Below are 16,314 nucleotides of genomic sequence, written 5' to 3'. Positions count from 1 at the left end.
ACTGGAGCAGAATTAAATGTTGATGATATCTAGACACAAATGCACCAAGGCATAAAGTAGTTAACGTTGTAAACAAGTGGAGACTTTTGTTTCTAATTCAAAATATCTCTTGGCTTTCGTTTAACTTGATTAGTCACCCAATGATGTCATTCTCTGCCACAGTCCCCCAGGAAACTTAAGTAAATAAAGGTCAGACTGCCTCAGCGAGAAATTAAATCCTAAAGTTCACACGGTGATTTATATGACGTGAAGAATTTTTGAATTAGCTTTGTGAATGGGCTATTTCAGGATATTACTCAAGGACACTGCAAGGGTTGACGTTCATTAATAATGTTATCAATTCTGAATGCTACATACATTGCGATGATGGAAAGCCAAGCCCAAGTATTTTCAACAGATTTTGGCACAGATTCTTAATCAAGAGCTATCAAGTGCGAATGAACCTTGGAATTTATTTTAACAGTGTATGCGTTGATCCATGTTAGTAAGGCAGGAAAAATGTTCCCCATGTTGGGGGAGTTCAGAACCAGGGGTCACACAGTTTAAGAATAAGGGGTAGACCATTTCGGACTGAGATGAGAAAAAACTTTTTCACTCAGAGAGTTGTGAATCTGGGAAATTCTCAGTCACAGAAGGCAGTGGATGCCAATTCATTGGATGTTTTCAAGGGAGAATTAGATATAGCTCAGCCTGAAGAAGGGTCTAGACCCGAAAAGTCACCAATTCCTCCTCTTCATAGATGCTGCCTCACCGGCTGAGTTACTCCAGCATTTTATGTCTACGTTAGATTTAGCTCTTAGGGCTAACGGAATCAAAGGATATGGGGAAAAAGCAGGAACAGGGTACTGATTTAGATGATCAGCCATGATGATATTGAATGGCGGTGCTGGCTCGAAGGGCCGAATGGCCTACTCCTGCACCTATTTATTTTCAATGTTTCTGGTTACAGGTTCTGTTTATATCTTGAACCCAGTGAACAATAGGAAATAACGGATGCTTTTCTTTTGAATGTATTTGACTTTACATAAGTTTATAATAGAAAAAAGGATCTTAATGAAACATGTTGGGGGAGTCCAGAACCAGGGGCCACAGTTTAAGAATAAGGGCTAAGCCATTTAGAACGGAGATGAGGAATCACTTTTTCACACAGAGAGTTGTGAGTGTGGAATTCTCTGCCTCAGAGGGCGGTGGAGGCAGGTTCTCTGGATACTTTCAACAGAGAGCTAGATAGGGCTCTTAAAGATAGCGGAGTCAGGGGATATGGGGAGAAGGCAGGAACGGGGTACTGATTGGGGATGATCAGCCATGATCATATTGAATGGCGGTGCTGGCTCGAAGGGCCGAATGGCCTCCTCCTGCACCAATTGTCTATTGTTTATCATCATATTTTTTTCTATAAAACCTACAACAGTATAATTCTTTAGCAACATAGCGCGGAAACAGGGTCATTGGCCCACTGTGTCCGTGCTGTAATGAGTCGAGTCAAACACATGCTGTAATGAGTCGAGTCAATAAATGGCATATCTATCTATCTATATCAGGTCTGAAGAAGGGTTTCGGCCCGGAACGTTACCTATTTCCTTTGCTCCATAGATGCTGCCGCACCCGCTGAGTTTCTCCATATCAGGATACAACACGTTTATTATATGTACTTACAGAATTAGTCTGCAGGACATAACGCTTTCTAGCAGCTACTCAAACTGAATGGCGGAGGCAAACTCTTGCTAATATAAAACGCATGTTACGTGGAGCGACTACTAACAAGCACTACAATTGGCTAGTAGGAAATAACCAATCTACACGCGCGAACCAGGATCCCCGCACACCGACACTATCCTACACACACCAGGGGACAACTTACAATTTTACCGACACCAATTAACCTACAAACCTGTACGCCTTTGGAGTGTGGGAGGAAACTGGAGCATCTGGAGAAAACCCACGCGGTCAAAGGGAGAACGTGCAGACTCCGTACAGACAGCACCCGTAGTCAAGATTGGACTGTGCTCCAGTTAGCCAACCTGACCATTCACGCTCTCCACCATAGGTACACAGAGGATACAGACTGCACCATTTACCAAACACGCACGACTGCTCTAACTGTGCCTCCCAATCTCGACACCACCATTGCAGGGCCCCTTCCCCGTCACATACCACCCTGACTTGGAAATGTACCCCTTGTTCAGTATCATCACTGTATCCGAGTCTCAAAACCTCTTACCCAACAGTACAGGGCGGCATGCTGGTGCAGCGGTAGAGTTGCTGCCTCATAGCGCCAGAGACCCGGGTACGATCGTGACTACGGGTGCTGTCTGTACGGAGTTTGTACGTTCTCCCCGTGACCTTCATGGATTTTCGCTGAGATCTTCGGTTTCCTCCCACACTCCAAATACGTACAGTTCTGTAGGTTAATTGGCTTGGTATGTAAATTATCCCCAGTGTGTGTAGGATAGTGTTAGTGTGCGGGGATCGCTGGTCGGCGTGGACTCGGTGAGCAGAAGGGGCTGTTTCCGCGCTGTATCTCTAAACTGAAGTACAGGGGAGTGTCTTTCCCAGAAGGACATCAGTTGGAAGTAGGGAAACAGAAGTTGGGAGGTCATGTTGCAGTTGTATAAGACGTTGGTGAGACCGCATTTACAGTATTGTGTTACGTTCTGGGCGCCATGTTATAGGAAAGAAATTGTCAAGCTTGAAAGGGTTCAGAGAAGATTTATGAGGATGTTGCCAGGACTAGAGGGTGTGAGCTATAGGGAGAGGTTGAGTATGCTGGGACTCTATTCCTTGCAGCGCAGGAGGATGAGGGGTGATCTTATAGAGGTATATAAAATCATGAGAGGAATAGATCGTGTAGACGCGCAGTCTCTTGCCCAGAGTAGGAGAATAGAGGACCAGAGGACACAGGTTCAAGGTGACGGACAAAAGATTGAATAGGAATCTGAGGAGTAACTTTTTCACACAAAGGGTGGTGGGTATGAAACAAGCTGCCAGAGGAGGTAGTTGAGGCAGTGACTATCCCAACGTTTAAGAAACAGTTAGACAGGTACATGGATAGGACAGGTTTGGAGGGATTTGGACCAAGCGCAGGGAGGTGGGACTAGTGTAGCTGGGGCATTGTTGGCCGGTGTGTGCAAGTTGGGCCGAAGGGCCTGTTTCCACACTGTATCACTCTATGACTCTATGATTTCAGCAATTTAAGGCAAAGCCTCAAAATAGTCTCAATGACAATAAATGCCAGCTCACATCAACCTACAAAATGAAAAGAATTTAGGATATTTCTTTAATAATGCTTACAAAGCAGTCTACTTTAAAAGTCACATTTTTTTTTAGTTTAGATACAGCACAAACAGGCCCTTTGCTCCACCAAGTCCACACCAACCAGCGATCCCCGCACACTAAACACTAGGGACTATTTTATTTATACACTTATACCAAGTCAATTAACCTACAAACCTGTACGTCTTTGGAGTGTGGGAGGAAACCGAAGCACCCGGAGAAAACCCACGCAGTTCAAGGGGAGAACGGACAAACTCCGTACAGACAGCGAGCGCCCGTAGTCAGGATTGAACCCAAGTCTCTGGCGCTGTGAGGCAGCAACTCTACCGCTGCGCCACCGTGCTGCTCTAAAATTCTACAAGAAATGTTAATTCAATCTCTTCAAAGACTGAAAATTTGTGCGTACCTTGAATAATTTGCTTTGATCCTTTCTCGATATGAAAGAGCTGGACTACACTGGATAGCGTCTGCTCCGAGCCACATGTTCAGAGACACTTCAGGTGATTGCTGTTCATCCAAAAAAAAAACACAAATACCAATCTTCAACGCGCATATTTTCAACTTAAAAAAAAAAAGGAAAATAGATTTTGACAGGCATAAGAATAGGACAGGTTTGGAGGGACAGCTGGAGAGGACAGGTTTCATCAGTCTGAAGAAGGGTCTCAACACGAAATGTCACCCATTCCTTCTCTCCAGAGATGCTGCCTGTCCCGCAGAGTCACTCCAGCATCTGGTTTAAACAAGCATCTGCAGTTCCTATTGACACACAGGTTTAGAGGAATGTGGGCCAAATGCAGACAGGTGGGACTAGCGTTGATGGGGGCATGTTGGCTGGTGTGGGCAAGTTGGGCCAAAGAGCCTGTTTCTATGCGGTAACACTCTATGACTCTAAAAGCAAAAAAAAAAAGCACTCAAAATCATGAATTTCACTTGGAAGGAAGCATTATTTTCGAAGGAAAGATGAAATTGCATTAAAAAAGAGACTATTTCAGAAAATGCTAGGATCACTCATTTTAGACAGCATATGCTTGTGCAGAAACAAGTGTGAACATTTCAGGACAAAACTTAAAGTTGGAGATGCAAGAGGTTTTATACACTTATATTTAGTTAACATTTTACATTCCAGATGAAAGATCTTGAAACATTGACTGTCCCTCTCTCTGTTCCAAGGGATATGGGGAGAAGGCAGGAATGGGGTACTGATTATGGATGATCAGCCATGATCACATTGAATGGCAGTGTTGGCTCGAAGGGCCAAACGGCCTACTCCTGCACCTATTATCTATGTTTCTCTCTCTCCACAGATGCTGCCTGAGCTACTGAGTATTGTCACATTTTATTTCAAGGGTCAAGTGTTTTATTGTCATGTGTCCCAGACAGAAGAATGGAATTCTTAGTTGCAGCAACACAATATATAGCATACCAGAAGTTCCAAACAATATGTAAACATAGTATTCTGATTCAGATTTTGAGAATCTACAGGACCCCGTCTTTTCAATTATATTCACTTATAAACAAACTGACACAAAATTCATAGCAAAAGGATTTGAGTATAGGAGCAGGGAGGTTCTCCTGCAGTTGTACAGGGTCTTGGTGAGACCACACCTGGAGTATTGTGTATAGTTTTGGTCTCCTAATCTGAGAAAAGCCATTCTTGCCATAGAGGGAGTACAGAGAAGGTTCACAAGACTGATTCCTGGGATGTCAGGACTTTCATATGAAGAAAGACTGGATAGACTCAGCTTGTACTCGCTAGAATTTAGAAGATTGAGGGGGGATCTTATAAAAACTTACAAAATTCTTAAGGTGTTGGACAGGCTAGATGCAGGAAGATTGTTCCCGATGTTGGGGAAGTCCAGAACAAGGGGTCACAGTTTAAGGATAAGGGGGAAATCTTTTAGGACCGAGATGAGAAAAACATTTTTCACACAGAGAGTGGTGAATCTGTGGAATTCTCTGCCACAGACGGTAGTTGAGGCCAGTTCATTGGCTATATTTAAGAGGGAGATATGGCCCTTGTGACTAAAGGGATCAGGGGGTATGGAGAGAAGGCAGGTACAAGATACTGAGTTGGATGATCAGCCATGATCATATCGAATGGCGGTTCAGGCTCGAATGGCCTTCTCCTGCACCAATGACAAACTATAGACAATAGATAATGGGTGCAGGAGTAGGCCATTCGGCCCTTTGAGCCAGCACTGCCATTCAATGTGATCATGGCTGATCATCCCCAATCAGTACCCCGTTCCTGCCTTCTCCCCATATCCCCTGACTCCGCTATCTTTAAGAGCCCTATCTCTCTTGAAAGTATCCAGAGAACTGGCCTCCACCACCTTCTGAGGCAGAGAATTCCATAGACTTACAACTCTCTGTGAGAGTGTTTCCTCGTCTCCATTCTAAATGGCTAACCCCTTATTCTTAAACTGCGGCCCCTGGTTCTCGACTCGGGAACATGTTTCCTGCCTCTAGCATGAACAAACCCATAATAATCTTATATGTTTCAATAAGATCGCCTCTCATCCTTCTAAACTCCAGAGTATACAAGCCAGTAGGAAAGAACTGCAGGTGCTGGTTTAAATCGAAGATAGAAACAAAATGCTGGAGTAACTCAGCAGGACAGGCAGCACCTCTGGAGAAAAGGAATAGGTGACGTTTCGCGTCGAGACCCTTGTTCAGATTCTTCAAATTCTTCAGATGAAGAATTCTTCTTCATAATCTTGAACTTATAATGCACATTCTTTGATACTTAAGAAGAAAGGTATTAAAATATAGACACACAAGGAACTACAGAAGCTGGAAACCTGTATAGAATACAATGCGATGGAGTAACTTAGTGCGTATTAAGATATGATAAGGAACCTGGAGAGTTGTTTATATTAAATACAGAATAACAATTTTTTTTGAAAAAGCAATCTGAATTTCATTTTCTCCACTGCAATAACTTTTAATCAAGCAGCAAATTAATTTATTTATTAATTATTGGTAAACTGCATTCAGCGGGGAAATAATTAATTAAAAACGCGAGATTAAATTTTCAACGGTGCAAATTCTGCTGATGATATATCATTTCAATGAATGAGTTTGTTAATAACCCAACATCAGCATTCTCTCTAGTTCATAGCTCATCTTCTGAGTGGACTGCCATAGAGTGATACAGTATAGCAACAGGCTCTTTGGCTCAACTTATCCACACCGGCCAACATGTCCCATCTACACTAGTCCCACCTGCCAGCATTTGGCCCATATCCCTCCAAACCTGTCCTATCCATGTACCTGTCTAACTGTTTCTTAAAAGTTGGGATAGTGCCAGCCTCAACTACCTCCTCTGGCAGCTTGTTCCATACACCCACCACCCTTTGTGTTATCCCTCAGTTTCCTATTAAATCTTTTTCCCTTCACCTTAAACCTATGTCCTCTGGTCCTCGATTCCCCTACTCTGGGCAAGAGACTGTGCATCTACCTGATCTATTCTTCTCATGTCAATAAAGACCACAGACAACTACTGGACACGAACCATTTAATGTTTTCAACTGTCTTGAAAATTTTGATAGGGCTATAGAAAGGAGATGTGGTGAAATATCGTGCATAAGTGAAAAATTAGTCATCTGTGAACACTACACATATCACAACTTTTTTTTACAGCAAGAAAACAGGCCGTTCGGCCCTCCATGCCCTTGCTAACCATTGATCACCCATTCACACCAGTTCTATGTTATCCCACTTCCTCATCCGCCTCTTACACAATACAGGCATTTTACAGAGGCGCAAATAACCTACAAACCTGCACGTCGTTAGGATGTGGGAGGAAATATGATCAGTTTTAATCTGCAATTTGAGAGGGAGAAGGTTAAATCAGAAGTGTCAGTGTTGCAGTTGAACAAAGACTAATAGATAAATATGACCAATTCTTAAAGAGTTGGTCTCCTTTCATCGACTTTTTGGAATCATGTGATGCAGCGGTGCCGTAAGGATTGCTGATTTCAGTTCATGACGCGGATAGATCTACATCTCCGAATACAGATTTGAAAAATTCTCTTTTAAGGGGCCTTCACTTCTATTTCTACTTTCCTCTTTCTCTCTTCCTTTTTTTATTTTTTATATACACACTTCACGTTTTTCTACTCTCTACCATCTATTTCTCCACTTTTTCCCCTTTCTATTGCTTTCTTTTTCTTGTTCTGCTTACTTCTTTCTTATAACATAAAACTAGAGGTTGTACATAGAATGGATTACGTTATTACATAGTTGGCACCTAAAATTAGGTGCCACTGTACTGTTTTTTGTGATTTATTAACTTCTAATAAAATGAACAAAGGGCTCTATGAAGGCATGAGAGAGGAGCTGGCCAAGGTCGACTAGAAAAGGATCCTAGTAGGAATGACGGTGGAACAGCAATGGTAGGAATTTCTGGGCATAATCCAGAAGATGCAGGATCATTTCATTCCAAAGAGGAAGAAAGATTCTAAGGGGAATAAGAGGTAACCGTAGTGGACAAGGGAAGTTAGGGACGGTATAAAACTAAAAGAAAAGGTGTATAACATAGCAAAGAGGATTGGGAAACTTACAATAGACATCAGAAGGTAACAAATAAGGCAATACGAGGTGAAATGATGAAGTATAAGGGTAAGCTGGCCAGGAATATAAAGAAGGACAGTAAAAGCTTCTTTAAGTATGTTAAGAGAAAAAGAGTAGCAAAGACAAATGTGGGTCCCTTGAAGGCAGAAACAGGTGATATTATTATGGGTAATAAGGAAATGGCAGAATAGCTGAACAGGTACTTTGGTTCTGGCTTCACTAAGGAAGACACAAACAATCTCCCAGATGTAGTAGAGGACAGAGGATCTAGGGAGATAGAGGAACTGAAAGCTTGTACTCTCTAGCATTTAGGAGATTGAGGGGGGATCTTATAGAAACTTACAAAATTCTTAAGGGGTTGGACAGGCTAGATGCAGGAAGATTGTTCCCGATGTTGGGGAAATCCAGGACAAGGGGTCACAGCTTGAGGATAGAGGGGAAATCCTTTAGGGCCGAGATGAGAAAAACATTTTTCACACAGAGAGTGGTGAATCTCTGGAACTCTCTGCCACAGAAGGTAGTTAAGGCCAATTCATTGGCTACATTTAAGAGGGAGTTAGATGCGGCCCTTGTGGCTAAAGGGATCAGGGGGTATGGAGAGAAGGCAGGTACAGGATACTGAGTTGGATGATCAGCCATGATCATATTGAATGACGGTGCAGGCTCGAAGGGCCGAATGGTCTACTCCTGTACCTATGTTCTAGGTTTCTATGAAATAAATTTGCATTTGGCGAGAAATAGTATTGGGTAGACTGATAGGACTGAAGGATGATAAATCCCCTGATGGTCTGCATCACAGGGTACTCAAGGAGGTGGCTCTAGAAATTGTGGACACAATGGTGATTATTTTCCAATGTTCTATAGATTCAGGATCAGTTCCTGTGGATTGGAGGGTAGCTAATGTTACTCTACTTTTCAAGAAAGGAGCGAGAGAGAAAACGGGATTCAGACCAGTTAGCCTGACTTCGGTGGTGGGGAAGATGCTGGAGTCAATTATTAAAGAAATAATATCGGCACATTTGGATAGTAGTAAAAGGATTGGTCCAAGTCAGCATGGATTTATGAAGGGGCAATCCTCCTTGACTAATCTTCTGGAATTTTTTGATGATGTGACAAGTAAAATGGATGAAGGAGAGCCAGTGGATGTAGTGTATCTGGAATTCCAGAAAGCCTTTGATAAGGTCCCACACAGGGGATTAGTGGGCAAAATTAGAGCATATGGTATTGGGGGTAGGGTATTGACATGGATAGAGAATTGGTTGGCAGACAGGAAACAAAGAGTAGGGATTAACGGGTCCCTGTCAGAATGGTAGGTAGTGGCGAGTGGAGTGCCGCAAGGCTCAGTGCTGGGGCCGCAACTATTTACAATATATATTAATGATTTAGAGGATGGGATTAAAAGTAACACGAGCAAATTTGCAGATGACACAAAGCTGGTTGGCAGTGAGAACTGCGAAGAGGATGCTAGGAGGATGCAGGGTGACTTGGCAGGTTGAGTGAGTGGGCAGATGCAATGCAGATGCAGTATAATGTAGATAAATGTGAGGTTATCCACTTTGGCGGCAAGAACAAGGAGGCAGGAAAAAGGGAAAGGCAACGAGACCTGGGTGTCCTTGTACACCAGTCACTGAAAGTAAACACGCAGGTATAAGCAGGCAGTGAAGAAAGCTAATGGCATGTTGACCTTCATAACGAGAGGATACGAATGCAGTAGTAAAGAGGTCTTCCTGCAGTTGTACAGCGCCCTGATGAGACCACATCTGGAGTATTGTGTACAGTTTTGGTCTCCTAATTTGTGGAAGGACATCCTTGCTATTGAGGGAGTGCAGCATAGGTTCAGCGTAGGTTAATCCCCGGGATGGCGGGACTGTCATGGGAGCAAAGATTGGAAAGACTGGGCTTGTATTCACTGGAATTTAGAAGGATGAGAGGAGATCTTGTAGAAAAATATAAAATTATAAAAGTACTGGACAAGCTAGATGCAGGAAAAATGTTCCCAATGTAGTGGAGTCCAGAACCAGGGGCGGCAGTCTAAGAATAAAGTGGAGGTCATTTAAAACTAAGATGAGAGTTGTGAATTTGTGGAATTCTTTGCCACAGAAGGCAGTGGAGGTCAATTCACTGGATGAATTTAGTAGAGAGTTAGATAGAGCTCTTGGGGCTAGCGGAATCAAGGGATATGGAGCGAAGGCAGGAACGGGGTACTGATTGTGGATGATCAGCTATGATCACAATGAATGGCAATGGTGGCTCGAAGGGCCGAATGTCGCGGGGTGAAGCCTGTTTGGTGGTGAGTATTCGCCCAAAGAGTCGTGCCTTTTTCTGGTCGCTGCTGGATTTTCAATATTTTGACATTTTTCGACGACCTGCCCCGTGACGGGCGCTGGCAAGTCACTGAAAAAAATTGCGTAAGTGGCACAGGCCCTTAACACTGCGAACAACAAAAAGCTCTCTGATCAGACACAGGAGGTTGACGAAATACTTGGTTACCTGAGGAGCAATACGATTAACAACATCGGATATTTCCACCGCACGCTGAGAAGTCGCACATGTCTTCCTTCCATTGCCTGGGTGACAAAAGGTGAGCGGCTAAATTAACTTCTGGTAGAATTTCATAAAGATATATTTCATTTCATTGCAGCTAAAACTGAGTCGAGAAGGAAAGAGACTTCGTTACTTTTTACAAGCAAATTAATTGTGGATATTTCTTGTTTGTAAAGAATCATAAATTGGGGAGAAGGCAGGAGAAAGGGGTTAGGAAGGAGAGATAGATCAGCCATGATTGAATGGCAGAGTAGACTTGAAGAATATTTTCCCAAGGATGACAAATTCAAATTCTAGAGAGCATACATTTAAGGGCCTGTCCGACTTACGTGTCCTTGGCACGCAAATTACACAACCGCATGGTCGCATTGAGGCGCACGGGCATTTTGGGGCCGGTCCCACTGAGAAGCGCGGAGGGGTATGTCGTTGTGCGCGACATCGCGCTGGGTTCCGAAATTTTTGTTGTGAACAAAATCTCTGCGCGCCAACGGCCTGTCGCGGAACTGACGGCCAAAGTGGGACAGGCCCAAGACCCTGGCTCGACGCAACGTCTCACCTCCAGCAGCAGCAGAAGCAGGCAAACGATCGCCAAACTCGGCCTGGGGCTCACGGCCGTCGCGGTCCGGATCCGCCCCCACTTCTACTCCTAGAGCGGGGCCAAGAAAATTGAAGATAGACACAAAATGCTGGAGTAACTCAGCGGGACCGGCAACATCTCTGGAGAGAAGCAATGGGTGAAGTTTTGGGTCAAGACCCTTCTTTTCAGACTGATTCTCGACACGAAACGTCACCCATTGCTTCTCACCAGAGATGCTGCCGGTCCCGCTGAGTCACTCCAGCATTTTGTGTCCATCTTCAAATGACGACACGTGCTCCAGAAGGCTGTGCGTATGCATGTAATCGCACCCGACCTTCGCGGGCCCATCGCGGCTCAATTTGCGTGCCAAGGACACGTATGTGGGACAGGCCCTTAAAGGTGAAAGGGACCAAGTATAAAGATGACAAGATGATATGTGATAGGAGTAAAAGTAGGCCATTCGGACCATCAAGTCTACTCCGCCATTCAATCACGGTTGATCTATCTTTCCCTCCTAAGCCCATTCTCCTGCCTTCTCCTCATAACCTCTGACACACAAAGGATAGTCAAGAATGTTTTATTGTCGTATGTCCCAAATGGGACAGTGAAATTCTCACTTGCTGCAGCACAACAGAATATGTGAATATGTAAACATAGTACATAACCGGGGAGGGGGGAGATGGGGGGGGGAGCAAGTTTTCCCCCCCGCAGAGAGTGGTGGGTGCCTTGAATGTGCTGCTGGGGCTGTGGTTGAAGCAGATTTGATCCAAATAGATTGGCATTGTGTTCAGCACAGACATTGTGGGCCGAAGGGCCTGTTCTTGTGCTCTAGTGTTCCGCGTAACAACATTGAACGTACACAATGCACAGTTTTCTTGATACTTAGCAAGACAAGTATGATGAACAAGGTGGGCAGATTTGTTAAGAGGCAGGAAACATGTTCCCGATGTTGGGGGAGTCCAGAACCAGGGGCCACAGTTTAAGAATAAGGAGACGAGGAAACACTTTTTCTCACATTTAGAACGGAGACGAGGAAACACTTTTTCTCACAGAGTTGTGAGTCTGTGGAATTCTCTGCCTCAGGGGGCAGTGGAGGCCGGTTCTCTGGATACTTTCAAGAGAGAGCTAGATAGGGCTCTTAAAGATAGCGGAGTCAGGGACTATGGGGCGAAGGCAGGAACAGGGTACTGATTGGGAATGATCAGCCGTGATCACATTGAATGGCGGTGCTGGCTCGAAGGGCCGAATGGCCTACTCCTGCACCTGTTGTCTAATGTTAATATTGAATGACTGAAGAAATACAGATGGTGAAATTGGAGGCAATAGGGGGAGGTTAGGCAATGAGGCAAAAAGATAAAAGCGGGGAAAATGCATAATGAACCAAAGCTCAGTTAAAATGCAGGATTTCCCAAACCTCAATCATACAATTGTAAACGAGATACTTTACCCAATTTAAATGTGGTTGGAGAGTGTTGATCCCAATAAATATCTTGCTGCAACTCGGGGTCAGTGACAGGAGATTCATGATTAGGATTGAACTGCTGCTTTCTTAATATCCTTTTCGGAGTTTTATGTGGCGGTATTTCTGGAAGATAAAAGGTAACTAAGATGTAAATACAAATATAAATAAAAACTTTTAGGAAATTCAATCTTTCCAACACTAATTTACTCTCTAATTTTAAGGGCATCACGGTGGCGCAGCGGTAGAGTTGCTGCCTCACAGCGCCGGAGACCCGGGTTCAATCCCCACTACGGGTGCTGTCCGTACGGAGTTTGTACGTTCTCCCCGTGACCTGCGTGGGTTTTCTCCGAGATCTTCGGTTTCCTCCCACAATTCAAAGTTACAAGTTAAAAGGTTAATTAGCTTGGTGTATGTGTAAATTGTCCCTCATGCGTGTAGGAGTGTTAGTGTGCGGGGATCGCTGGTCGGCGCGGAGTCGGTGGGCCAAAGGGCCTGTTTCCGTGCGGTATCTCTAAACTAAACTAACCCGGATACAAGATACAACAATGAATGCTTCAAAGTGAATTATTTTCAACCTCAATTTAACAATGAAATTAAACAAGCCTCCATTGGTAATATCGTTCTTTACGTATGCTTCTTAATCTGGTGGATGTAGAATACATTGTTCATTCCTAATTAATGAAAAACAAATAGAAATTGTACCACATCCAAGGAGAAATCTCAGTTCAGAATTTTAAGTTACTACGACCAATCATTAGAATGAAAATGCTTTCTGTTCACAAAATAGCTAATTATATTTGAATACTTTGCCATGAAGAAATATTCAAACAAACCTCAATTGAAGAGGAATTCTTTCAGTCATTGGTTTTAAAATGTATTCCCATGCTCTCCCTGAAGGCTTAATTATACCCATGGGGTCCCCTGATTATTTCTCCCGTATGTGTGTGTCGCTAGTTCATCCCAGCCATGAAAGAAGTAAAAGTATATACAAAACGAATGTTAAAACCCAAATGGGGAGGTAAAAATAGCTAGTAATCCCAGACCTAAATGTCATTCAACAGATTGTGATCTAAAGCATAAACTAATGCAGGAAAGAAAATCCCAATGTTCGGGGAGTCCAGAACCAAGGGTCACACAGTTTAAGAATAAGGGATATAGGACTTTTAGGACTGAGATGAGGGAAAACATTTTCACCCAGAGAGTTGTGAATCTGCCACAGAAGGCAGCGGAGGCCGATTCACTGGATGTTTTCAAGAGAGAGTAATGGGCCTGTCCCACTTACGTGACTTTTTCGGCGACTTGCCGGCACCCTTCATAGGTCATTGTAGGTCGCCAAAAATGTTTACCATGTTGAAAATCCAGCGGCAACCAGAAAGACGCTACGACTCTTTGGGCGACTGAGGAGACGACTCACGACCATACAGGCGACACCCTGGCGACCAGAACAAGGTATGACATTTTGGGCGACAACTCACGACCATTCAGGCGTTACCCTGCGACATGTCGCCTGTATCGTCGTGAGTAGTCTCTTCAGTCGCCCAAGAGTCATAGCGTCTATCTGGTCCCCGCTGGATTTTCAACATGGTAAACATTTTTGGCGACCTGCAACGACCTATGACAGATGCCAGCAAGTCACGTAAGTGGTACAGGCACATTAGATTTAGCTCTTAGGGCTAAAGGAATCAATGGATATTGAATTGAATTTCTTTATTTTTCACTCAAAAACAAGTTTGAACAAATTTCGTTACCATGCAGTCATAACAGTAAAAAACAAACAAAACACACAATTAACACAATTTAACGCAGACATCCATAACAGTGACTCTCCTCCAGGCACCTACCTCCTCACTGTCATGGAAGGTAAAAAAAGTTTTTTTAAGCAGGAAGGGGGTAATGATTTTAGACGATCAGCCATGATCACATTAAATGGCTGTGCTGGCTCAAGATACAAGATTCAAGAGAGTTTATTGTCTTGTGTCCCAGATAGGACAATGAAGGATAAAGTGAAAATAAACAGATAATGGGCTATTAATGTTCAGAGTTTTGTACGAGTTGAGTTTAATAGCCTGATGGCTGTGGGAAAGAAATTGTTTCTGAACCTTGACGTTGCAGTCTTCAGGCTCCTGGAACCTCTACCTGTAGGTAGCGAGGAGATGAGTGTGTGGCCAGGATGGTGTGGGTCGTTGATGTAGGAGTGCCGAATGGCCTACTCCTGCACCTATCGTCTATTGTCTATTGACAGGACTGACCAATTTTCACTTCTGCCTGCACAGTACAGCAAGGAAAGTCAGCTCACTGAGCCATCATTGTTTCCTGAACTGTTACAGAAAACCTGCATCTTCTAAAGAATGTTCATGTCCACATGGAATTGATTCTGCTTTAAATTACTCGTAACATTGAACGGTTACTTTCCCATATGTTGCTTAACTTGAGTAACCAGACAATTCAATTTTTTGAAAGCATGAAAATGACTCTAATTACATCTTGGTCTGTTTTTATATCGGAATATCAGCAGCTTAACATTAACCTCCAGCATTAAGAACAGTCATCGCTGAAAGTAGTTTTAAACAATGGCAGATGAAGGAAAATCAGGGCAGCAGAGTGGCAATCTAATATTCACCTGATTGATTTTCTTGCCATTAAACTCAGACAAAGCTGCCAGGTTTCTATCGCCAAAGGTGAAAGTCACCCTCATTGTGGGAACTTGGCAAACACAGATTTAGAACAGTATATTCAATGTAATCCTTTAATTAAAAGTTGTTTCCGACAGGTTGCACAGAAAATTAAATTGCTTGTAGACAAAAAAGCTGGAGAAACTCAGCGGGTGAGGCAGCATCAATGGAGCGAGTAGGTGACGTTTCGGGTCGAGACCTTTCTTCGGACTGATGTGGAGGTCTGAAGAAGGGTCTCGACCCGAAACGTCACCTACTCCTTCGCTCCATAGATGCTGCCTCACCCGCTGCGTTTCTCCAGCATTTTTGTCTATCTTTAACCGGCGCTGCTGAGTGCCCCCCACCCCCCCTGGACTGTCTCCCTCGGATGGTCATGACACACAGCTTATTTATTTATTTTACTTTTCTTTTTCATTGGTTGGAGCTGCATACTAAATCTCGTTGCACTGACGTGCAATGACAATAAAAGATATTATTATTATTATTATTAAAAAGAAAAGCATATTACAGTAGATAGAATATTTTGGAATGCAACAATTAAAAATATGACCATTTCACATTTATGACTCATTTAAGTTCAAAATGAACAAACCCCTTATTTTGAATTCCAGAGATTCACCACTCTCTGTGTGAAAAATGTTTTTCTCATCTCGGTCCTAAAAGATTTCCCCCTTATCCTTAAACTGTGACCCTTTGTTCTGGACTTCCCCACCATCGGGAACAATCTTCCTGCATCTAGCCTGTCCAACCACTTAAGAATTTTGTAAATTTCTATAAGATCCCCCCTCAATCTTCTAAATTCTAGCGAGTACAAGCCGAGTCTATCCAGTCTTTCTTCATATGAATGTCCTGACATCCCAGGAATCAGTCTGGTGAACCTTCTCTGTACTCCCTCTATGGCAAGAATGTCTTTCCTCAGATTTGGAGACCAAAACTGTACGTAATGCTCCAGGTTGGGTCTCACCAAGACCCTGTACAACTGCAGTAGAACCTCCCTGCTCCTATACTCAAATCCTTTTGCTATGAATGCTAACATACCATTGGCTTCCTTCACTGCCTGCTGCACCTGCATGCCTACTTTCAATGACTGGTGTACCATGAAACCCAGGTCTCATTGCATCTCCCCTTTTCCTAACCGGTGGAGACAGTGGGCTGTGGGAGAGCTGGGAAGGGGAGTGGAAGGAGGGAGAAAGCAAGGACGACCTGAAATT

General features: G+C 43.6%; 1 protein-coding gene across 3 annotated transcripts in view; it reads right to left on the bottom strand.

The window, feature by feature from the left end:
• The window catches only part of LOC129699234 (ewing's tumor-associated antigen 1-like), a 36,671-nt gene that overhangs the window by 13,946 nt on the left and 6,411 nt on the right, over positions 1–16,314 (bottom strand). For 2 of the 3 annotated variants that reach the window (XM_055638849.1, XM_055638850.1), the window contains exons 1-3: positions 12,417–13,863; positions 10,339–10,415; positions 3,680–3,780 (exon numbers count right to left, since the gene is read on the bottom strand). In XM_055638849.1, coding sequence (XP_055494824.1) covers positions 3,680–3,780; positions 10,339–10,415; positions 12,417–12,657 — 419 coding nt within the window. In that variant the 5' untranslated portion in view covers positions 12,658–13,863. Of the gene's footprint in view, positions 1–3,679; positions 3,781–10,338; positions 10,416–12,416; positions 13,864–16,314 lie in introns of those variants that run through there. The other variant, XM_055638851.1, reaches the window with a different exon arrangement.

The sequence above is a fragment of the Leucoraja erinacea genome, chromosome 8 (assembly GCF_028641065.1).
Source record: "Leucoraja erinacea ecotype New England chromosome 8, Leri_hhj_1, whole genome shotgun sequence".
Lineage (NCBI taxonomy): Eukaryota > Metazoa > Chordata > Chondrichthyes > Rajiformes > Rajidae > Leucoraja > Leucoraja erinaceus.
The sequence above is the reverse complement of the archived record's forward strand: the minus strand, read 5'-3'. Positions and strand labels throughout refer to the sequence as shown.